This window comes from Papio anubis, chromosome 9 (assembly GCF_008728515.1).
Source record: "Papio anubis isolate 15944 chromosome 9, Panubis1.0, whole genome shotgun sequence".
Lineage (NCBI taxonomy): Eukaryota > Metazoa > Chordata > Mammalia > Primates > Cercopithecidae > Papio > Papio anubis.
The window spans coordinates 15,600,121-15,620,190 of NC_044984.1; the positions used below are offsets into that span (position 1 = coordinate 15,600,121).

Here is a 20,070-nt window from a genome sequence, read left to right on the forward strand (position 1 = left end):
AAAGAGAGGCAGCTTCATTTATAACTGCTATTTCCACAGAGCTCTATTGTAATCAGAGCAATCTGAGGGTGACTCATTAATTAATTGATGTTCTTTTTTATTATGTGCTATTGAGTTAATGAGTAATTTGTGTGAGATAATTCTCTGAACACATTGATTACTTGAGATATTTTCTGGGGCTTTCATATCAATGACATGCTGGATAGGTAGAAGATGCTATTCGCTTTTGTGTGCTCATTATAAGCAGGTTGAGATGAGCACGAACCAGTGCAAAGACACGTTAAAGTTAATTGATATAGGCCAACCCTAAGTCTGCCCAACGGGAGGCTGAATGCTCAAGGAGAGGCCTGTCACATAGTAGGTGCTCAATAAATGTCAATTGAACTAATGGCTATTAAATCTCTGCTTTCTATTACCTCAAATTACATTAAAACCACATCTTAAAAACATCTATAATAATATTTTTAAGAAAAAGTAATGATCAAAAAGACTTTCGCTAAAATTGTATTTTGTGCCAATGGCCTATTACAATAAACATGCAGATTGTTTTTGCAACTTACTGAAGTGAACACTAAACATGTTTGGCCTACATAATTTCTATGAAATTGTTTAAGTGACGATTCAGAGAGTGGTTTGCCTAAAGTGATAGTTGAAAGGAAAATACTTTTGTATGGCATGTTTTACTACAGATATAATTTTCAGTGCCCTGTTTCAGTTAAGGTGCAACATCTCTTCTGCAAAAATGTAGAATTGAGTTTCCTGTTTTAATTCATTATACAGAATAGAAAATTTGAAATTTAATCTGACAACAGCAACAGAGTTGCTTTCAGAAAGATCACTTAAAATTTGTATAAATGCGCAAAATTACACCCAGCAATCGCTACCTTCATGTTTGAGAGTTTTATTTTCCCCATAAAAATAAACAGCAGGAAACGACCTAGCTCAGAGATCCTAAACGTAACATTCAGAGAAACATTTGGGGTGCTTTGTCTATGTTTGTTATGACTTAGCTTTAGAAAGTAAATGTCCTCACACACCTTTTTTTCTTTTCATGGACTTAACATATGCTTTCTAGAGATCACCTTAAATTTTGCCGATTAAGTGCAATCAAATAGTATAACACCCCTTTTATTAAAAACATAAATCCAAATGTAAAAAAGTGAATGAAAGAATCCAGCAGATATTTATTAAGCAAGATGAAAGTGAAATTACAAACACAGGTCAGCTTTAAACTCAGCACTCTGTTGGAGTGGAGGTGCACGGTCCTTCATCATAGGCAGCCTATGCGAGATGCATCTTAGGAAGGGAGCTTTCGCTAAGCTCCATCAAAGGTGTCCTACTGGAGGCATCAGACAACAAGCTAAATGACGTTAGGGCTACACAACACAAAGGAGAAAGTTGACAACAATTCAGGGGCTTTGAGTAGTCAAGACAATTAGCTTAGTACTTCAGGTCAATAAATGCTACAATTTATGGGCAATTAGCTGTAAAACGGCCTATAGCTGAAACATTATTCCTGTCTTGTTTCACAATTTCATGGAGATTAAAGATAATCTAAACAGATTAAGGCCTTAATCTTTAATCCAGGTGAGTAATTTTGTTTGTAGTAAAAAGCATCAGAAATATTTCTCAGCATATTATGTGAAAGAAAAAGTGAAAACCTTGTTTGGTCTTCCAATGGCAAGGATAGTTGAACAGCTTCAAGAAGCTGAGAGAAGTTTTTTTCCCAATTTACAAGTATTTTGACATATAGATAAACAAAAGCAAAACCAGCTAAACCTTAAAAGATCATCTGAATAAGATACTGACAATTATAATTTTACATCCACGTGAATTTCAAGCAATTGTTAATGGGGACCAGCAGGGCTGCATTAAGAAAGCCACTTTTCACTTCTCTCTCCCCCACACATTTTTAATGTGTCTTGCTTTGTTTATTTTGGTTATGCAAGTCCTTTCTCTTCATGAAACAAGTGTAAGGCTCTAAGGCTAAAATAATAGTTATTTTTGTAGGCCCCAAATAGCTATTTTTGAATTTCTTTCTTTAGTATATCTCAAATCTGGGGAACATGGGACTTGAAGATTCCTAACCATGAAGCATTTGTAAAAATACATATCATTCACTTTTCACAGAACCATTTTCTTAAAAATAAGAGGCAATATCCAGATTCACATGCATGTTCATAATAAAGCTTTGTTTTAAAACAAATCCACACCAGCATTATTTTCAGCTTAATATTTTGGCCCCAACCCAAGAATCCAGGTATAACATTTAATTTTCATCTGTAATGCATATATTGTAAGGACAAAATATATATGCAAATAACACTGGAAAATATTGTTTCCTATACAAGTGATCGAGAAAAAACAAAGAAAAAGCAAACCCATAGCACTAAGTTTGCTGTAGTGAAAATACGGTTAATGGTGCCGTGTAGAATTAGATTTGTTGAAAAGTAGTTCTATTACAAGGAGCAAAAGCAAAGAAGCAAGTTTGTGGGCAGCCCAGAAGAGGGGATCATATTCTCATTTCCTTAATTGTAATTTAAATAATCATTCTCCATAATTTCTGTTTCTAGAGCTTTCTTCTTTGTATGCTATCATGTAAGGTAGTACTATTTCACCTTAAAAAATGGAAAGACAAATTTCAGCCTAAGAGTGATGTATTCTGAGTTGGTAATTACTTAAAACAGTGAGAGAGTAAAACACATCAAACTTAATGCGTTTACTTTTTGAACATTAAAATAAATGTCAGGTAAATACAAAAAAATATATAATCACTAGCTCTCAGCTTTTTATCAATCCCTTTGTTTCTCTTCTTCTAGAAGATTCTATGAGCATTATGTTGCTCTGATCAAAAGTAACCTCACCACTCAAATACCATCACAGCTTCAATGTGCATTATAGTGATTTCAGTAGATTCACACTCAAATCTTTTCAGTGTCATACATTTATTAAGCCATAAAGTTATTAAACCCTCAGCTCTTGTGGAGAGATCTGGGCAGAATTTATACAACAAGTTTAATTTATCGCTTAAAGATTATCTCATAATTGTGGTAACAGATTTTTAAAGTAACCCTTTGGAAAAAATTTTACATGATACCCAAAGGCACTAGTTCACATAAGGGGTGTGGCTGAAAAAGCAAAAGAAAGCCATTGTGTAGGTAAAGAGCACACAAAAAAAGGATATTAAAAGGAAACCTGTTAAGCTTTAAAGTTATTCTAAAAATGGCACTTTTCACGTTGGTATAAAATGAAAGTGCTTTAAGATGAAATTTTTATGTATTTTTTAAAGCTTATTTTTAACCCCCTGAAAATAGGGGGTTATAACAAGAACACTGATAGACTCTAACTTATAGCGGCAATAAGTAGCGGATGTCACTAAAATGCTCTGTGTGTGTCTTTATTTTTTAGTATTTTTAATGTTGATAGACTTGCTTTATCTATCTGTGTATCATTAGTGAGATTTGCTTTTCAATTCTTTACTAGAAAGTTACAGCTCATTTAAAATAGCTGGTAAATACAGAAAGCATAAATATACAGTAAGTTTAAACACTGATTGTACTAAATGCAACAATACAAAGAAGCAAACGGAACACAAATGGTAACACAATAAAACTGTATTACATTTGTGCTTCAAATATTACAATACATTATATACAATAGTCCAAAATAAACATCTCATGCCAAGTGACACAAAAACGAATAGCAAGCAAAAAAATCCAGCAATATGTACATTACTTTTTTCTTTAATAATAAACATTCAACTCTGAACTGGGGCAATTTCACTACATACAGATGCAGTCCGCCTTTTATTCCATATAACCATCCTGCCTTCCTATATCTACGCTATTCAGTAGGTTCCTGTGTCGATTCTTATATACATGTGGAGCAAAAAAGATAAAAGAATGTAGTGCTTTGTATTCTTAATGGGGTGATGTTGATAGATCAGCGAACCTGGGGTGCATAACCTTCTTTCATTAAACCTTCCTCGTAGTCCGTCTGGCAAAGGATCATGTTATTCTTTAGGAAAAATTTGTCTCCAACACAAAATCTGAAAATATTTTAAACAATAAAATGTGGTTAAGACCATTTCATTTGGATCTATAAATATGAAGATTTATTTTCCTAATAATAGTTTCACAAGGTAATTCTCTGAATCTGAAAAACTGGCTTAGACAGTTGTCTTCATGATCAGAATTAAACCATTTACCATTTACTTCATTTAATGAAATGTTGCACACATTTGAAATCTTGCCTTTGCATGCAAAAATTGTAAGGATATTGAGATATACACTTTGGGCACCCAAGATGACTTGCTTTTTTTTTTTTCTTTCCCACATTGGAAATAAAAAAAATAAAAGGAACTGATCTGTATTTACACCCATTAAAATAAAAGAAAGAATGGTAATAATGTTTCACTGCAGTAATTATGGATGATTTCATCTCTGGCCATTTAGGCACTTAATAAAAAAGGAAAAGGCATTAAAATGAATCAAACAATTAGAAAATAGCCCATTTTAAAGCTTCCCATTTAAAGCTTTCTTTTACTCTGTTATTAAAATGTGATTAAATTTTAGTAATCTAGAAGTAATCATTCTGAAGTGAGAGTTGCTCTAGCATTAGACTCTGATGCTGAGCCATATTCCTTTGTTTGTGGCAAGTTCACTAACATGAAATAGTAGATGTCATTTCTTAGAGCACTTCCAATTTAACCAAAGGGAGTAACCTAAATGAACTACTTAATATTGATGTGATAAATTAAACGAGTTTCCAATAGCTAATTATGCATTTTATTTTATAAAGCATTGTTTAATGTGCAAGCCTGTAATGTTTTTAATAAATGTTCTTTTTGTATGATTTCCCCATGGTGACACGTTGGACACAATTAAGGTCAGAAATAAATGCTTTTTCTGTTTCCGGTACATTTAACAATAAAGTAACTCTGGGGAGATCTGTATATATATTTAATTGTAACAATTTAACCTTCAAACAGTGGTGTCTGGTAGAGTTGACCCAGTAAAACTACTTGTAATTATACAAGTTGACCTCTCTGACCTTTGATAGTAGTCTCTCTTTATCAGATAGTCAATTTCAAATGATGTTCCAGCAGAAACCTTAGTGGATAGATTAAATTGTGTAGTGAAAACCACCCTTTAATGTTTTGTGAAGTTGAAGGTTTAAATGAGGAGCAGTTGGACTGATTTACATTTGCAAAGATTGGAATGCTAGACAAACAGTGAACTTATTATTTTTTCCAACTGGGTAGCTTTGGAAATTTATCCTTACACTAGCTAAGTAGATAGAGGGGAAAATAGTGTAATAAAAAAAAAAGTAGATTGAAAAGAATTAGCTTTCCTCTTAAAGGAAAATTGGTCTGTTTATTTGTGGAATTTACTTTTTTTCCCCAGGATTACTGCCTGCTGATGGTGTTGATTGAAAGCACAGACTATGCACTGATCTTGAAATCCTAGGGCTGTTTGTGGTCAAAGCTACTGGATACAATAAATAATTCAAGTTTGGGGCTTTAAGTATATTTTCCTTGTATTAGTTGTAACCTGTATCCTTTAAATGTTGCCCTTCAATAATGATGTACAAACCGGTTTGACAATATCCTGATGACTAGGATATGCTGAATAAAAGGAAATATTTCTCTTGTTGAATAGACCTAAGTAGTCAAACTGATAGCTTATTTTTTATGTGAAATTATACAAAATAGCCATGTAGAATATGTTTACTGTTCAAAGTTATAAATTTATATTACTGTTGAAATTAATTTCGACTAATATGCAAATAATAAAATGTCACCAAAAACAAGTAGATTCAATAAAACACTCTTGTGTTCCAGCTGATATTACTGAATCATTTTTTCTAAAAACCATTTAATCCGGAAATACTCTCTTTTAACTCCATATTGTTTAAAATTTTGCTTTACTTCTTTAGTAAGCCCTAAAATTCTACTAGCCATCAAATAAAAACGTTTTCTTTGTCATGTTCCCATGTTATGTCATGCCGTTCGTACCTTTAGAGGCCTTCACGTTTAGAAAATTTGTATTTGTAGAATAATAAATTCAAGGTAATTATAGTGAGAAAACACAAAACCAAGAGCCTGGGGATCTGTCTTGAATCCTGCCTCTATCACCTACCCGTTGCAAGACCTGGGTACAGTTCAGACCATCCCTGGCTCAGTTCCCCATGTGTAAGAGAAAAAGAGCCCTGTAACTAGATTATAGAGAGGTTCAAATGAAAAGTGTCTGAAAGGTGGAGAGGTATAGTGCAACCAGTAGGGTCCAAACTCTACCTTCCCACTTTCGATAATTGAAACTAAAACTTTGGTTTTTAATACCTGTGACATCAGTCGCCTTTGTAGGCTTGTGGCAAGGAGTAGAAATGAAATATCTAAAATCTTACCTCAGTGTTTGGACTATAGGTAAAATAGCCACCTTTTAATACTTACCATGTGCTAAATGCTAAGCATGTATGTTCATGATCACATTTATTCCCTACATCCAACCTAGAAAGTAAGCATTATCATGGCTTTTTACAGAAGAAAAACCTAAGATTCCATTCCAGAATTTAAAAACCCTGCCCAAGATTCTATAGTTAGAACGTATGTAATAAGGGAAGGAAAATAACCCACGTCTTTTTGGATTCAAGACTCAAGCTTTTACCTGAGGGCAGTAAAGCATGCAGGCTACAAGAATAATGTGAAGATTAAACGGCAATACAGGGTATAGCTGGGTTCTTTGTAGGACTACTATTCTTTTGCATAACTTTTCTTTTCTTTCTTTCTTTCTTTCTTTTTTTTTTAGATGGAGTCCTGCTCTGTCGCCCAGACTGGAGTGCAGTGGCGCAACCTCGGCTCACTGCAAGCTCCGCCTCCCGAGTTCACGCCATTCTCCTGCCTCAGCCTCTCTTTTGCGTAACTTTAAAAAAGTCTGCCTACTATTCAATTAGGTGGTATATATACAGCAACAGAGGGGGAGAGAGAGAGAGAGAGAGAGGGACAGAGAACTTTTCTAAAATATCCTTACCTGACACATTTTACTACTAATACGCTATCAACTGGATAAACTGCATTTTATACGCATTTCAATTTATACTTAAAGGTCAAGATGAAACAGAACATGGATGAGGGATGTCACATTTGCACATGTGACTCAAACAAAACAGCCTTGAAAGCTGTGGTTAAGAGCAGATTATGATTGGTATGCAATTAAGGTTGATACCCTCTTTAAAAAATGCTTCATATATACATATAAAGAAATTTGAGGGACAGCAATACAGAGTACGTATTTAACACATTAATCTGTAACTGTGATTTTGTAAGAAATGCTAATTTCTAGTGTTATTTAACCAACTTCTTACGAGATTCAGCATTTGCAGGAAAAAAAAAAAAAAGCATTATGAAAGGAGTGATAGCCAGAGGATACCGCAAGTATATTAACAGGCTACAATTACTAAAAATAAACATAATCCTTCTTATAATCTGACCCTAATTACTTGTAGTATGCTCAGTTCAATTAGTTTTACCCTCATTTAAAAAAAATTATGGTAAGGAATAAGAAGATGCCCAATCGGATTATTAAACCATCTGATTCTGATGTTTTGGAATATTAGATTTAATTTCTAGATATTTTTGAGTGCTTCTTCATATAGTCTTAGAGACTTGAGAAGTATATGAAACAAGCACAACTAGTAAATCATCCTTATAAAATATAGTGCTTAATTTAAGCAGGTTATCAAAAGCCTATGCTAAGAAGCCTCCACTGGTAACATCCCTTTTAAGAAATAAAAATGTTAGCCTAGCCATCTTCTTTTCCTAAAGTTAGTGACTGACAATTATGATTAATTTCTATCTCACAACACTTAGATAACAAGGGAGATCCAATCCATATTTCTAGTGTCTATACTTTCCTATTCCACATCTTCAGTTAACTGTAAGTTAGAGATTTCCATACTATCCTGTTTTCAGTAAGAGTTCTGGGTTGTGTACTCTATTCCACCACTATACACCTGTGAACAAATTTCCTGTCTTTCCCACTGACAATCCGGTTGCCATTCTGCATCTCACCGCTAACAACCCTTACTGTATCAAATTACACTGCCCGCACCCCAAATCTTGCTATACATGATTCAAAGTTTACCTTACCTTAACTCCACTATATCGACTCACATTTATATGCTCTTAGTCAGACAATAAAATACCTCTGTTGAAATGAACCTGACTCCAGAGAGGGAGACCAGATTCCTTGGGTTTAAATCTTGAGTCTACCATTTTCTTCTTACTGTAATCTTGGGCAAGTGACTTACATTTATTATACTTTACTTTCCTCATCTGTCAAATGAAGCTAGTAACTACCTATTTATGGGATATTTTGAGTATTAAATGAGTGAGTACATGTAAAATTCTCAGAACAGTGTTGGGTGTTTGACTAATACTTTATCAGAATTCGCTATCATTACTATTTGGTAATGATAATCTTTTCACCTTTACTTAAGGTGTTCCCCAGCAATAAATATTGCTCCCCTTTTTCTGTCTACTTAAATTCTAACAATGCTTGAGTTCCCATTCGCTCCATCAACATCCTCTGACCATGTAAATTTGCTTATTCTGCTCTCTCCCAAAGCACTTATTTATTGGTGTACTGTTTATTTTGGTGTTTCAAAATTTCTCATGAAAGTGTAACTGGTTTCCCATTATAGTCAGCAGTTCTGCGGGAAACGACCACGAGTGATATTTCTTTTGAACCCTTTGCAGAACCATCATAAACTGTACTACCACTTAAGGTGTGTGGTCAATAAAAATTGGTTAAGGTAGATTTATTCCAGAAACCAATAGCTTTAAATAACAAATGCATTTTAGATGACTAGTTTAAATTTGTATTCATTTTGACTTTTATTTAATGGCTTTTCAAAGACTAAGTTTACAATTTCATTTCCTCTAGGTGCTTGCTCTCTTTCTACTCCTCCATATGCCTACCAAACCGCTTCTCTAATCTCTGAACATACTGAGCTGCTTTTCATTTCCTAAACCCGTCAAATGCTTTCACATCTGCATGCCTTTGCACGTTGCTCAATTTGCTGAAAATTCCTTTCCTCACTGCTCCCCGGCTCCCTCATCTTCCCCAACCCCCAGCAGACACACTTCCTATAAGTCAACCAGTTCTAGGGAGTTCTTTTTGTTAAGACTCAGCACATCAGGCTTTTGATGCTTCCCTAACACTTCAAGAAGGATGGCTCTCTCTTCCTTCAGTATAGATCTATTTAGCATCGATTACACTCTTCTGTGAGTCTTTGATGTCCTGTGTCTCCCATAGCTCTGGACACCTCTAAGAAATAAACTAGATTTTATCAACCTCAGCTTCCACAGAGCCTAGCACAGTGCTTTATTCTGAAAAAAAAGAAAATTAATTGTTACATAATTTTACTTATTTGGGAAAATCTCATCACAAGCTTTTTTTTTTTTTTTCCTTTTCTTACAAAACTATCATTTAGTTTTACTGAGTTTTCTAAGGGACTGATTCACCTTTAAGAAATTAACCAGTTATATAGAATCTTCCAATTCTGAATGAGATTCAAGATACCATAAAACAAGCTTAAATAACCCTCCTGCGGTACCTTTTAAAATAGAGAAACTAGCAGAATTTTAATGCAGGATTCACATTTTAGCTATACTCCTCTAAAAGGGGCAGAGAAGATCTATATATAAGGAACAATCAATCCTGAAAGGTTATTATTACTGTTACTTTTTGAAATGCTTTGGATCTTAATGATACTTTGATTTAAAAGTTAAGATGAAATGACTGCTGAATACAATTCACAAACCTGTGTAATTCCACAACTTCAGAAGTCAATAAAGTTTGCTTAAGGGAAAATGCCTATGAATTACCTATTTGCCTTGTGTTTCACTTGAAAAAGTGCAATATTGTGACAACGATTTGGCTACTGGAAGTGGGATACGGGTTTCCTAGAGGGGACTGAAGCAAACTTCAGAGTAAAAGGAGAATCTCCTCTATTAAAGCCTTCTGTATCCTGGGTAACAAAATTTGTCTGCTTTGCTTGACTGATGAAGATTAGCTGACTTCTTGCATTAAAGAAGTTTGTCTTGTAAGGGCTGAAGTGACACGACAATAACTAAGTGCTAATTGTGCATAACCAGCACTAAAGATATGCAGTCCCATTATGGCATGTAATAAATGAAGCGAAGACAGAAATATATTAGGTACTTTAATAATGATACTAGAATAGTATTTTGCAGCAATAAGAATGTGAACAGTTTTAGAGTCAAAATTTAGGAGTGTTTGTCTTACTTGACTGAGTTCTCCTGAGGAGACAGACTTAATCGTGAATGCAACTTTTTATTTCAATGGTGAAATAAAATTGATATATGATTTGTAAATAGCATTAACAACCTACAATTACTTTGCATCATAATAGAATTTAGGCTGGGTTTAGCACTTGAATGATGTTTTTATTTTCTATGTAGAACATGGATAAAAAAGGTAAGCCTACTTAATAGAAAAAAATGGACAAAGGACATAAACTGCCTACTTCTTTAAAAGAAGGAATACCAAAGGACCACCAGGAATCAAATAAATGCCAATTAGAAATTATAGTTAGAAATCATCACTCAAGGTGGCAAGGATTTTTTTTTAAAAAAACATAATTCCTAGAGTGAATGTGAGGGAATGCGTAGTTTTATAGATTTCTGCCAGGAGGGTAACTGGTATAACTTTCCTGGAGATCATTTAGCAATGTATAGCATATGCCTTCAAACTGTTATACACCTTATTTAATAAATTATGCTCCCATGAATTTAACCAGATAGAGATATGAGCATTTGTTTTTTATGCAATCTGAATATCTACATTTAGCAAGAAGCACTATTGTGATATAATGTCTTGTGGGAAAGTCAAGGTAGCGGAATATTACTTGGTAAATTACAAAAATAACTAACTTCTGAGAGCCTGTTGTGTTCCCGACATTTAATATAAATTATTTCATTTAAGTTTCAAACTCTGCAAGAGAGGTATTAGTGTTTCTATTTTATGGGTGTGGGAATCACATTCAGAGAGATTAAGTAACATACTCAAGATCACACAGCTAATACATTCGCTAATATATGGCAGTGCTGAAATGTGAATCCCGTTCTCACTGTAAATGTCACATTCTTTCTACTGTTCTACAGGGTCTCATGAGAAGATTCTGCATCAAATAGTGCCTTTCAGAGTAAATTACAGTAACTGAGAACTTGATGCAACTAATACTTATCGATTCTATACTCCATTCAGGTGTTCTCACAGAAACTCAGTGAATTCATTTTCATTAAAATCTATCAAGTGTCCTAATTTTTGAAATGTTGTATTTTTAATATGTATATTTTAATATTCTAAAATCCTCTCCATTTATCACATAAAATAGGTGCCAGTAGTATATAGTTTTCACAGAAATAAAAAAATATAACTTTCAATAAGAAAAAAATGGAATTAAGTGATAATACTTTCGAGCTGAAAGAATTCTCTGAGATGAACTAATTCAGCTTCATACGTTACAAATGAAAAACCTGAGGTCCAGAGAGGGAAAGTTTTGGTTTAAGATCACACAGCTTATTAGTGGCAGAGCCCATATTAGAATTTAGGTATCCAGATTCCCTGTTCAACACTTTTTCAAATGCTCCTCTCTAATGATGATAATTGTTTAATTATTAGCTATATCTGGCCTGATTCTCAAAGATAACTGAAATAACTGCAAAAGTACATATAGCACAGGGTTAAAATTTAAGGTAAACATCTACAGTGGGTGGGGGTGGAGGCTCATGCCTATAATCCCCACACTTTGGGAGGCTGAGGTGGGAGGACTGCTTGAGGCCAGGAGTTTGAGACCAGCCTGGGTAACATAGTGATACTCCGTCTCTATAAAAAATGAAAAAAAAAATTAGCCAGGCATGGTAGTGCACACCTGTACTCCCAGCTACTTGGGAGGCTGAAGCAGGAGGATTGCTTGAGCACAGAAATTGAGGCTGCATGACCCATGTTAGCGCCACTGCACTCCAGGCTGGGTGACAGAACCAGACCTTGTGTTAAAAAAACAAAAACAAAAACACGAGAGATAAGGAAATTAAAATATAAAAAATAAGAAGAATACAAAATGCCCGCAACAAATTCCTGTATATTTGCTTCACTGACAATTTATTTGCTCACATAAGTCGTACAATAAAGGAGATATTTAAAAGTACTTTTTAAAAGACAGGAAAATAATAAAAGAAAGGAATGAGTAAAAGAAGTCAAAGTTTACAGAAGTGTTTCCATTTTCTGTTATGTGCTCTTATATGATGCTTTTCTTTCAGGTAGAAGTAAGTCTTAAAACCTTTCTTCTCCTTAGTGGTTTGTTTCTGGCATAGGATTAAAGTTTACAGAACATAAAAAATGCTGAGATTAATTGCTTTAAATGTATGAATATAATTTCCACCTATTAAATCAATAGTCAGCACAGAGAGGCTTACCATTTTTTAGAGACCAAAAAGAGATCTGCTTACCTCTGATTACAAAGCTGACATGCAAAGCAGTCCAGGTGGTAAACATTGTCCTTGGCACGCATCACCATCTCAAAGGCAGGGATGAGCTTACTACAGGCAGCACAGTTTCCCGTTACACCGAAGAGCCTAGAATAAGAAACATTTTTTTTTTTTTAGAAACTCTTACAGAGAAATCTGAGATTGTGAAGAGAGATGATGCTAATACACCCTGTAAAGCTATCAATACACAATGCCTTATGATGTACACAAGTGGGTTTTATCCTAGGTGTATGCATAAATATTCTTCTGCAATATATTCTCCGTTGACCTTCCTTGATGAAAATCACATCTTGTTTGAGAAGAAAAGGAAAAGACAAATACATTAGGAAGCTTACATAACTACACATCAACAGAAGTCAATGGGGGTGAATTCATAGCAAAAATCTTCTCTGGGTTAGAGTATACAGAAAATATAAAAGCAATGTAACTTTGATCTTAATGTTATATATTAAACATTTCAGTTGGGAAAGGAACCAACTAATGAATGACTCATTATTTTTTGACATTTAGTTACTAAAAGGTTTGCTGTTATTATTAAAAATACATTTATGAACAAGCCATTTAAATAGTCAAAAAACATAGAGGCACATACATGCACCTTATGGCTCTATACCACAGTTATAGCTACGATTATGTTATTCAAGTAGCACATTAAAGTAAATGAGGCTGTAAACTATATACAGCTAGGCCAGAAATTGAAGCATAATATACTGTTAGAACCACTGGAATTGTCTAGGATTTCAAAAAATTCCTATTTGCTGCAGATTCCTGAGAATCGTTCTTGTAATGACCTAAAAATACGTACAAAATAAAATGTCTTTCATTTCATAATGTGAGGAAATATTTTATCCATTTGCACTGGCAATATTTAAACCAAGTTTCTTTAAAGTTGATAGTGGTGGGAAAGAATTATTATAAATAATATTCCATGCATAGTAGTTAATGCACTTTTTTTTTTTTTTAACTAGGAAGCAAACTAGATGAAAAACACCACATCTGCCAGTTTTCTTTTTTTCTCCAGCGTCAGGCTGACAGGAGGAAAATATAATAGCTCTCATGGGAAAGACCAAATTAAAAGCAGTTCTAAACTAATGAATTCAAAGGTGCTATACAGAAAACTCATTTTGGTTATAAAAATGTACTTTTAAAAAACGTAGCCTTTCATTTTATTGAATTTCAGGATTAGGCACAAATGTGCTGAAGTCTGTTATGACTTTCTATAGACTCCAAAGGGAAGCCTTTTCTTAAGGCTTGCATATTCATTTTCAAGTTTATCACTATTTCCTTTTACCAGCATAATGACAGTTGTTGGAAACAGTTGTGAGGACGGTTTCTAAGTGTCTGGCAAAATGTGCCATAAATGTTTACGCTCATATTTTTATTGGATGGTCTCTTGAAGAGCATAAGCGCCTTGAAGGGAGAAACAATAAATGCATTTTAAAGACTTTGTTAACACAGTCTGTGCACTTGATAAAAAGTAAGCGAAGTTTACATTCCAGAAGATCAAATTCATAATTGTTAAACACTTATTTTCCTTCACGAATTTAAAAATACTTTAGTATGCTTATTTTAAGGAATATAACACAAATAACCTTCATGTTCTCAGTTTGTAATCCGTATTTTGATAAATAATATTTCTTTAAAAAGAACTTCCTCGAAAATGGAATACCTTACATCTCCTACTGGCATCATCAAAAAATAAAACCATCACAAACTAAAGCTTTCATCCTATTCATTTGTAAGAAGAATTTTTTTAGTTCATTCTAACATTTCATATTTATTTTTCAGTGTACTTAACATGACCTACTTAGGAGGCACATCACTTACAAGTGCCGTCGTTTCTACTGTTCTTTATTATTTTTGAGAAATAAGAAAAACTTAAAAGTTCTTTATTCAATGAATATAGATATACTTGTGTATATAAAATCTGGTTAACATGCGATAAAGCCGTTTTTAAGAATTATTCAGTTTGCTCATATCTAATAAACATACACACACAATGCCATTTTGAAATTCTGGACATAGTTTCCCCCAATTTCAATTGCTCTCGCTAGCTGAGCATTTATCAGCTACCTGATTAGAATTTGTTTCCACACAAACCATTGATCATCAGCCTATTACTAGGCAAATGACAGTTAATTACCCACTACATTAACCACTGGGACCTGAGACCTGCTTCTGCTGCCATCAGTCAACATGATAAATGTGGCAAGTTCAGTAATGCATGGCCAGCCCTGAGCTGCCTGCTATACTGTGAACAACCCTCAATCTCACTTCCAGGCCCAGGAAAATCTATGGCAATCTGCATAATTACAAGCTCTGGGTTAATAACAGACAAATGATTTGTTGCATCTAAACAAAGTCCTTGGAATGGTCCGCGTCTCTGATGGCTGCCCGTACGGCGCACTGCCACGAGTGTACTTTCCACTACAATGTGCACAAAACAGTTCTCTGACGTTATAGCCTTCCAATTTGTTGCCCTCCAATTTATGGATTCTGCATATGTGATTTTTAATCATTAAAGGACTCTTGAAGCAATATTATCTTAATTATTCTCTGCTGTAACCAGGGAATTAGGCTTCAGATAAAATTTTCTTCTTCCACGCACTTTCCCTGCCTCGCTGGAGGCTCCATCAGTTTCCATCTACACCTGGACTCTGATATCCTAATGATGAATTATTGCCCCTTTTCCTAAGAGGGCGAACCTTACAAGGGAACATTTTACTGAACTGTCAGCTCACAGACTGAGTGCGGAGATGCGGAAATCTGATCTAATTTACTGCAAAGCGATGCATTTGTTAGACTTTTTCCTCAGTTTTGTCCAAGGATCAAGAGATCATTCTACAGCTACATTCGAGTTCTCTTTTTTCTCAGTGGGACAAACCCAAGATTCTCTGGGAAAAGAGACAAAGTATTCTTTTATGAAATGGGGTTTTCAAATGTATAATGTTATCCTTTGGTTTCCAAACATGACATCTGGGTTTCGAGGCAAAAGAATTTTCATATATGTCAATTAAGCATAAGACATGCATAGTTCTCATTTGTAAGATTTTTTTTTCAGACTGTGCCTAGGAAATATTTAAAAACAGTCTCTTAACTATCTAATTCATTTTGAGTACTCATAATCCTGAAAATTCTTGTAACCTCTTCCTCTGCACCCTTTACTCCCACACTCGTTTATAAAGGTATCATAGATCCACTTTTCCATTTAAGCTGGAGATCCCTGTAAATTCTTGTTTGTAGTGCTTATACAGTCTCATCCCCTACATAAGAGGGCCTAAGAGCTCTTAGTCGTACACTGAGATAGACAAAGCATTATTTTAAAAAGGAAGTCATTGTGAAATTTTGATCTAAATTAATCACAGCATAGCAGCTTATACATTTATGGTAAGGAAAAAAAAATAAGTTCAATGATCCATTTTGCTCATTTTAAGATGTCTTATAGATTATTAAATCACGGTACATGGTAATTTGCCAATTTATGGGCTAGATTTTTTTCCCTATCATTTATGTTCATAGTAGGCCTTAAGCAATATGACCTTTATCTTCTTTCTGACACACTTCCAAAAGTGGGATTATAATGTAAAAGGTGACAAGTACCGGCTTTACAATATCAGTGCATATAACTATTAATATCTGTTGAAATCCCAAAGATGTTTCTGTTCCCTTTCTATTCCATTTTTTTTTTTTGCTTTCACTACCTCGTTTTGTCTGTATAAAAACAGACATGAATATAAAAACCTAACAGATAACTTTCTAACTTTCCTATGGGTAAGAACTCAGCCTACCTGTATGCTGTATTACACCTGCCACACTGTAGTGAGCATGCACAGAGAAATATTTAATAACTTTTGTGTATGGGTGGCATTGCAAGAACTAAGACAAAACAAGTTTAGATGTTTTTAAAGGCACCAGAACATTTTGCATTTTTACTAAATGTTCAACAGCTTCGGCAACATTGCCATAAATCAAGCAAACTCTTTATGGTTTAGTGTATACCCATTTCTTTTTTTTTTTTTTTGATCTTTTTTTTTTTGAGATGGAGTCTCGCTCTGTTGCCCAGGCTGGAGTGCAGTGGCCGGATCTCAGCTCACTGCAAGCTTGGCCTCCCGGGTTCACGCCATTCTCCTGCCTCAGCCTCTCAAGTAGCTGGGACTACAGGCACCCGCCACCTCGCCCGGCTAGCTTTTTGTACTTTTTTAGTAGAGACGGGGGTTTCACCATGTTAGCCAGGATGGTCTCGATCTCCTGACCTCGTGATCCGCCCGTCTCGGCCTCCCAAAGTGCTGGGATTACAGGCTTGAGCCACCGCGCCCGGCCGTGTATATCCATTTCTAAAGTTCCTGCGGACTGGGGGTAGGGAAAAACTCAAGACATATAATCATTTAACATAGCAATAATGAATATGGTTTATACAGGCATCAGGGGGAAATGAGTGTTCATTGTATTAGTGTCTTTTATTTCACAGCACCAGATGTATGTATAGATTTTTTTAACCAGGTCAGTGGCTCCAGTCACCAAATCAAATTCCTCCAAGCTATGGGAAGCATAGTATTTGACTCAAATTAATTTAATATTTGAGGAAAGTGCACAAATATGTCACTGCAGTAAACCCTGATTCTGAATAAAGATCAGATCAGTAGTCAAGCAATCCTCATTTAATGAGATAAATATGCATACATTTAGAAGTTATTTTATTTTATTTTAGATAGAGTCTCACTCTGTCACCTAGGCTGGAATGTAGTGGTATGAACACGAGTCACTGCAGACTTGACCTCCTAGCTTAAGTGATCTTCCTGCCTCAGCTTCCCAAGTAGCTGGGACCACAGGTGCATACCAACACACTTGGCGAATTTTTAAAAAAAATTTTGTAGAGATGGGGTCTCTCTATGTTGCCCAGGCTGAACTCACACTCTTAGGCTGAAGCAATCCTCCCAACTTTTCCTCCCAAAGTGCTCAAATTATAGGTGTGAGCCACTATACCTGGTCTAATATTTGTTAAAATATTAAAGATAAGACTAGTTTAGTTATAATCCTATCTAAAATAAAACTATAGAATAACTACAGATGAACAGAGAAAGGAAAGTTTGGCTTTCAAATAATATGAAATTGTAATCCATTGGAAAGATTTTTAACTTTTGACTGTTGGATGGAAAAATTTTACTGAATGTGTTTTGCGGGAAGGAATGAACATTTTTACAGATTGAGAAGGACAATTGCTTTTTTGTCTATGACAAACATGCTTCTCATCTACTTTCCTCTTTTTCAACTAAGGAAGGTAATGATAGAAAATGAAAACACTTTAGGCCGTGCGTGGTGGCTCACGCCTGTAATCCCAGCACTTTGGGAGGCCTAGGCTGGCAGATCACGAGGTCAGGAGATCGAGACCATACTGGCCAACACGGTGAAACCCCGTCTCTACTAAAACAAACAAACAAACAAACAAACAAACAAACAAACAAACAAAAATTAGCCAGGCGTGGTGGCGGGCACCTGTAGTCCCAGCTACTCAGGAGGCTGAGGCAGAATGGCATGAACCCAGGAGGCAGAGGTTGCAGTGAGCCAAGATTGCGCCACTGCACTCCAGCCTGGGCAACAGAGCCAGACTCTGTCCAAAAAAAAAAAAAAAAAAAAAAAGAAAATGAAAACACTTTCAACATTCAATTCTTTTGTTTTGTTTTAAACTTAAAAAGTTAACCCATTACAGGCCATAGAGAGTTGAGAGTTGAGTCTATTGTTCTTTCTCTTTTTGGGTTCTCAGCCTGTGCTCCACTGTCATAGAGATAAACGTATTATGACAGTTAAAGAAAAGTAAAAAAGAAAACGCTGAACATTTTAGAATGTACAAATAAAAACATAAATGTTTAATATTATTTTGAACAATGTTTCTAATTGTTGCAGTTAGGTCTACCCCATATTAAATATTTTCATTGATGATTTTGAATTTTCCTGAAGTTAAGATTAAAAGGTTGAAAAAAGGAACACTGACACTGTTGGTGAGATTGCAAATGAGTGCAACCATTATAGAAAACAGTATGGAGATTCCTCAAATAATTAAAAACAGAACTACCACATGACCCAGCAATCCCACTACTGGATTAAAATGAAATGAAATCAGTATGTTGAAGAGATATCTGCACTCTCACGTTTATTACAGCACTATTTACAGTAGTCAAGCTATGGAATCAACCTACCTGCCCATCAATGGATGAATGGATGAACCTACCTGCGCATATATATATATGCGCCACATTATATGTACATGTATACATATATATACACACAATGGCATATATATATATATATATAAAAAAATAAATATACACAATGGAGTACTATTCAGCCATAAAAAAGAATGAAATCCTGTCATTTGTGACCACCTGGATGAACCTGGAGGGCAACATGTTAAATGAAATAAACCAGGCATAGATGGAAAAATATCTCATGCTCTCAGTCATGTGGAAGCTAAAATAAAAAGTCGACATCATAGAAGGAGAAAGTAGCATAGTGGTTACCAGAGACTGGGAAAGGGAGCAGAGAGGGGAGGAGGAAGGGGAGAAATTGGTCAATGGGGCCAAAATGACAGGAGAAATAAGTTCTGGTGTTCTATTGCACAGTAGGGTGACTATGGTCAACAGTAAAGCACTGTATATTATAAAATAGATAGAAGAGAGGCTTTTGAATGTTTTCAACACAAAAAAATATGATAAATAATGTATGATGCGATGGGTATTTGAACTACCCTAATTAGATCATTACACAACATATATATGCATTGAAACATCAAACTGTACCCTATAAATACATACCATTATAATATGCTAATTAAAAAAAGAAATTTTCAAAAAAGCTTAAAAGTTGACCATATATTAAAGACATTTTCTATTTTAAAACTTTAGAGATTATTTCATAACTAATTCTATAATATTAATTCTAATTTAGCTTATTTAGTTCAGCCTTTTTAAATAACATTTTTCTTTATTAACATATATAGATCATGCTAAAACAGAAACATAAAAGCCATTTGCTGAAAGTTTAACATATAAATATATACATGTATAGTACATATATATATTCATTCTCTCTCCAAACATGCACATACACACATAATAGGTAGGTATTACACTGAATGAAAAGGAAAGAGAAGAAAAATTAAGTTAAACTTACTAAGTGCCTAATTAAAATTTCAGTAAAAAACTACCAAAAGCCCATGCTACAATGTCATATATATGTTAAAAACTACAACTTGGCACTTGAGGTCAGGAGTTCGGGACCAGCCTGGCCAATATGGCAAAACCCCGTCTCTTACTAAAGATACGAAAAATCAGCTGGGCTTGGCGGAGGGCGCCTGTAATTCCAGCTACTCAGGAGGCTGAGCCAGGTGAATCACTTGAACCTGCGAGGTAGAGGTTGCAGTGAGCCAAGATTGTGCCACTGCACTCCAGCCTGGGCAATAAGAGCGAAACTCCACCTCAAAACAAACAAACAAAAAACTGTAA

The 20,070-nt window shown here is 34.8% G+C and overlaps 1 protein-coding gene across 9 annotated transcripts in view; it reads right to left on the reverse strand.

The window, feature by feature from the left end:
• Nucleotides 1–885: 885 nt before the first annotated feature.
• The window catches only part of LMO3 (LIM domain only 3), a 62,491-nt gene continuing 43,306 nt past the window's right edge, over nucleotides 886–20,070 (reverse strand). For all 9 annotated transcript variants that reach the window (XM_021922088.2, XM_021922087.2, XM_021922083.2 and 6 more), the window contains 2 exons: nucleotides 12,533–12,658; nucleotides 886–4,048 (listed from right to left, as the gene is read on the reverse strand). In XM_021922088.2, the coding sequence (XP_021777780.1) occupies nucleotides 3,943–4,048; nucleotides 12,533–12,658 (232 nt within the window). In that variant the 3' untranslated portion in view covers nucleotides 886–3,942. The remainder of the gene's footprint in view (nucleotides 4,049–12,532; nucleotides 12,659–20,070) is intronic.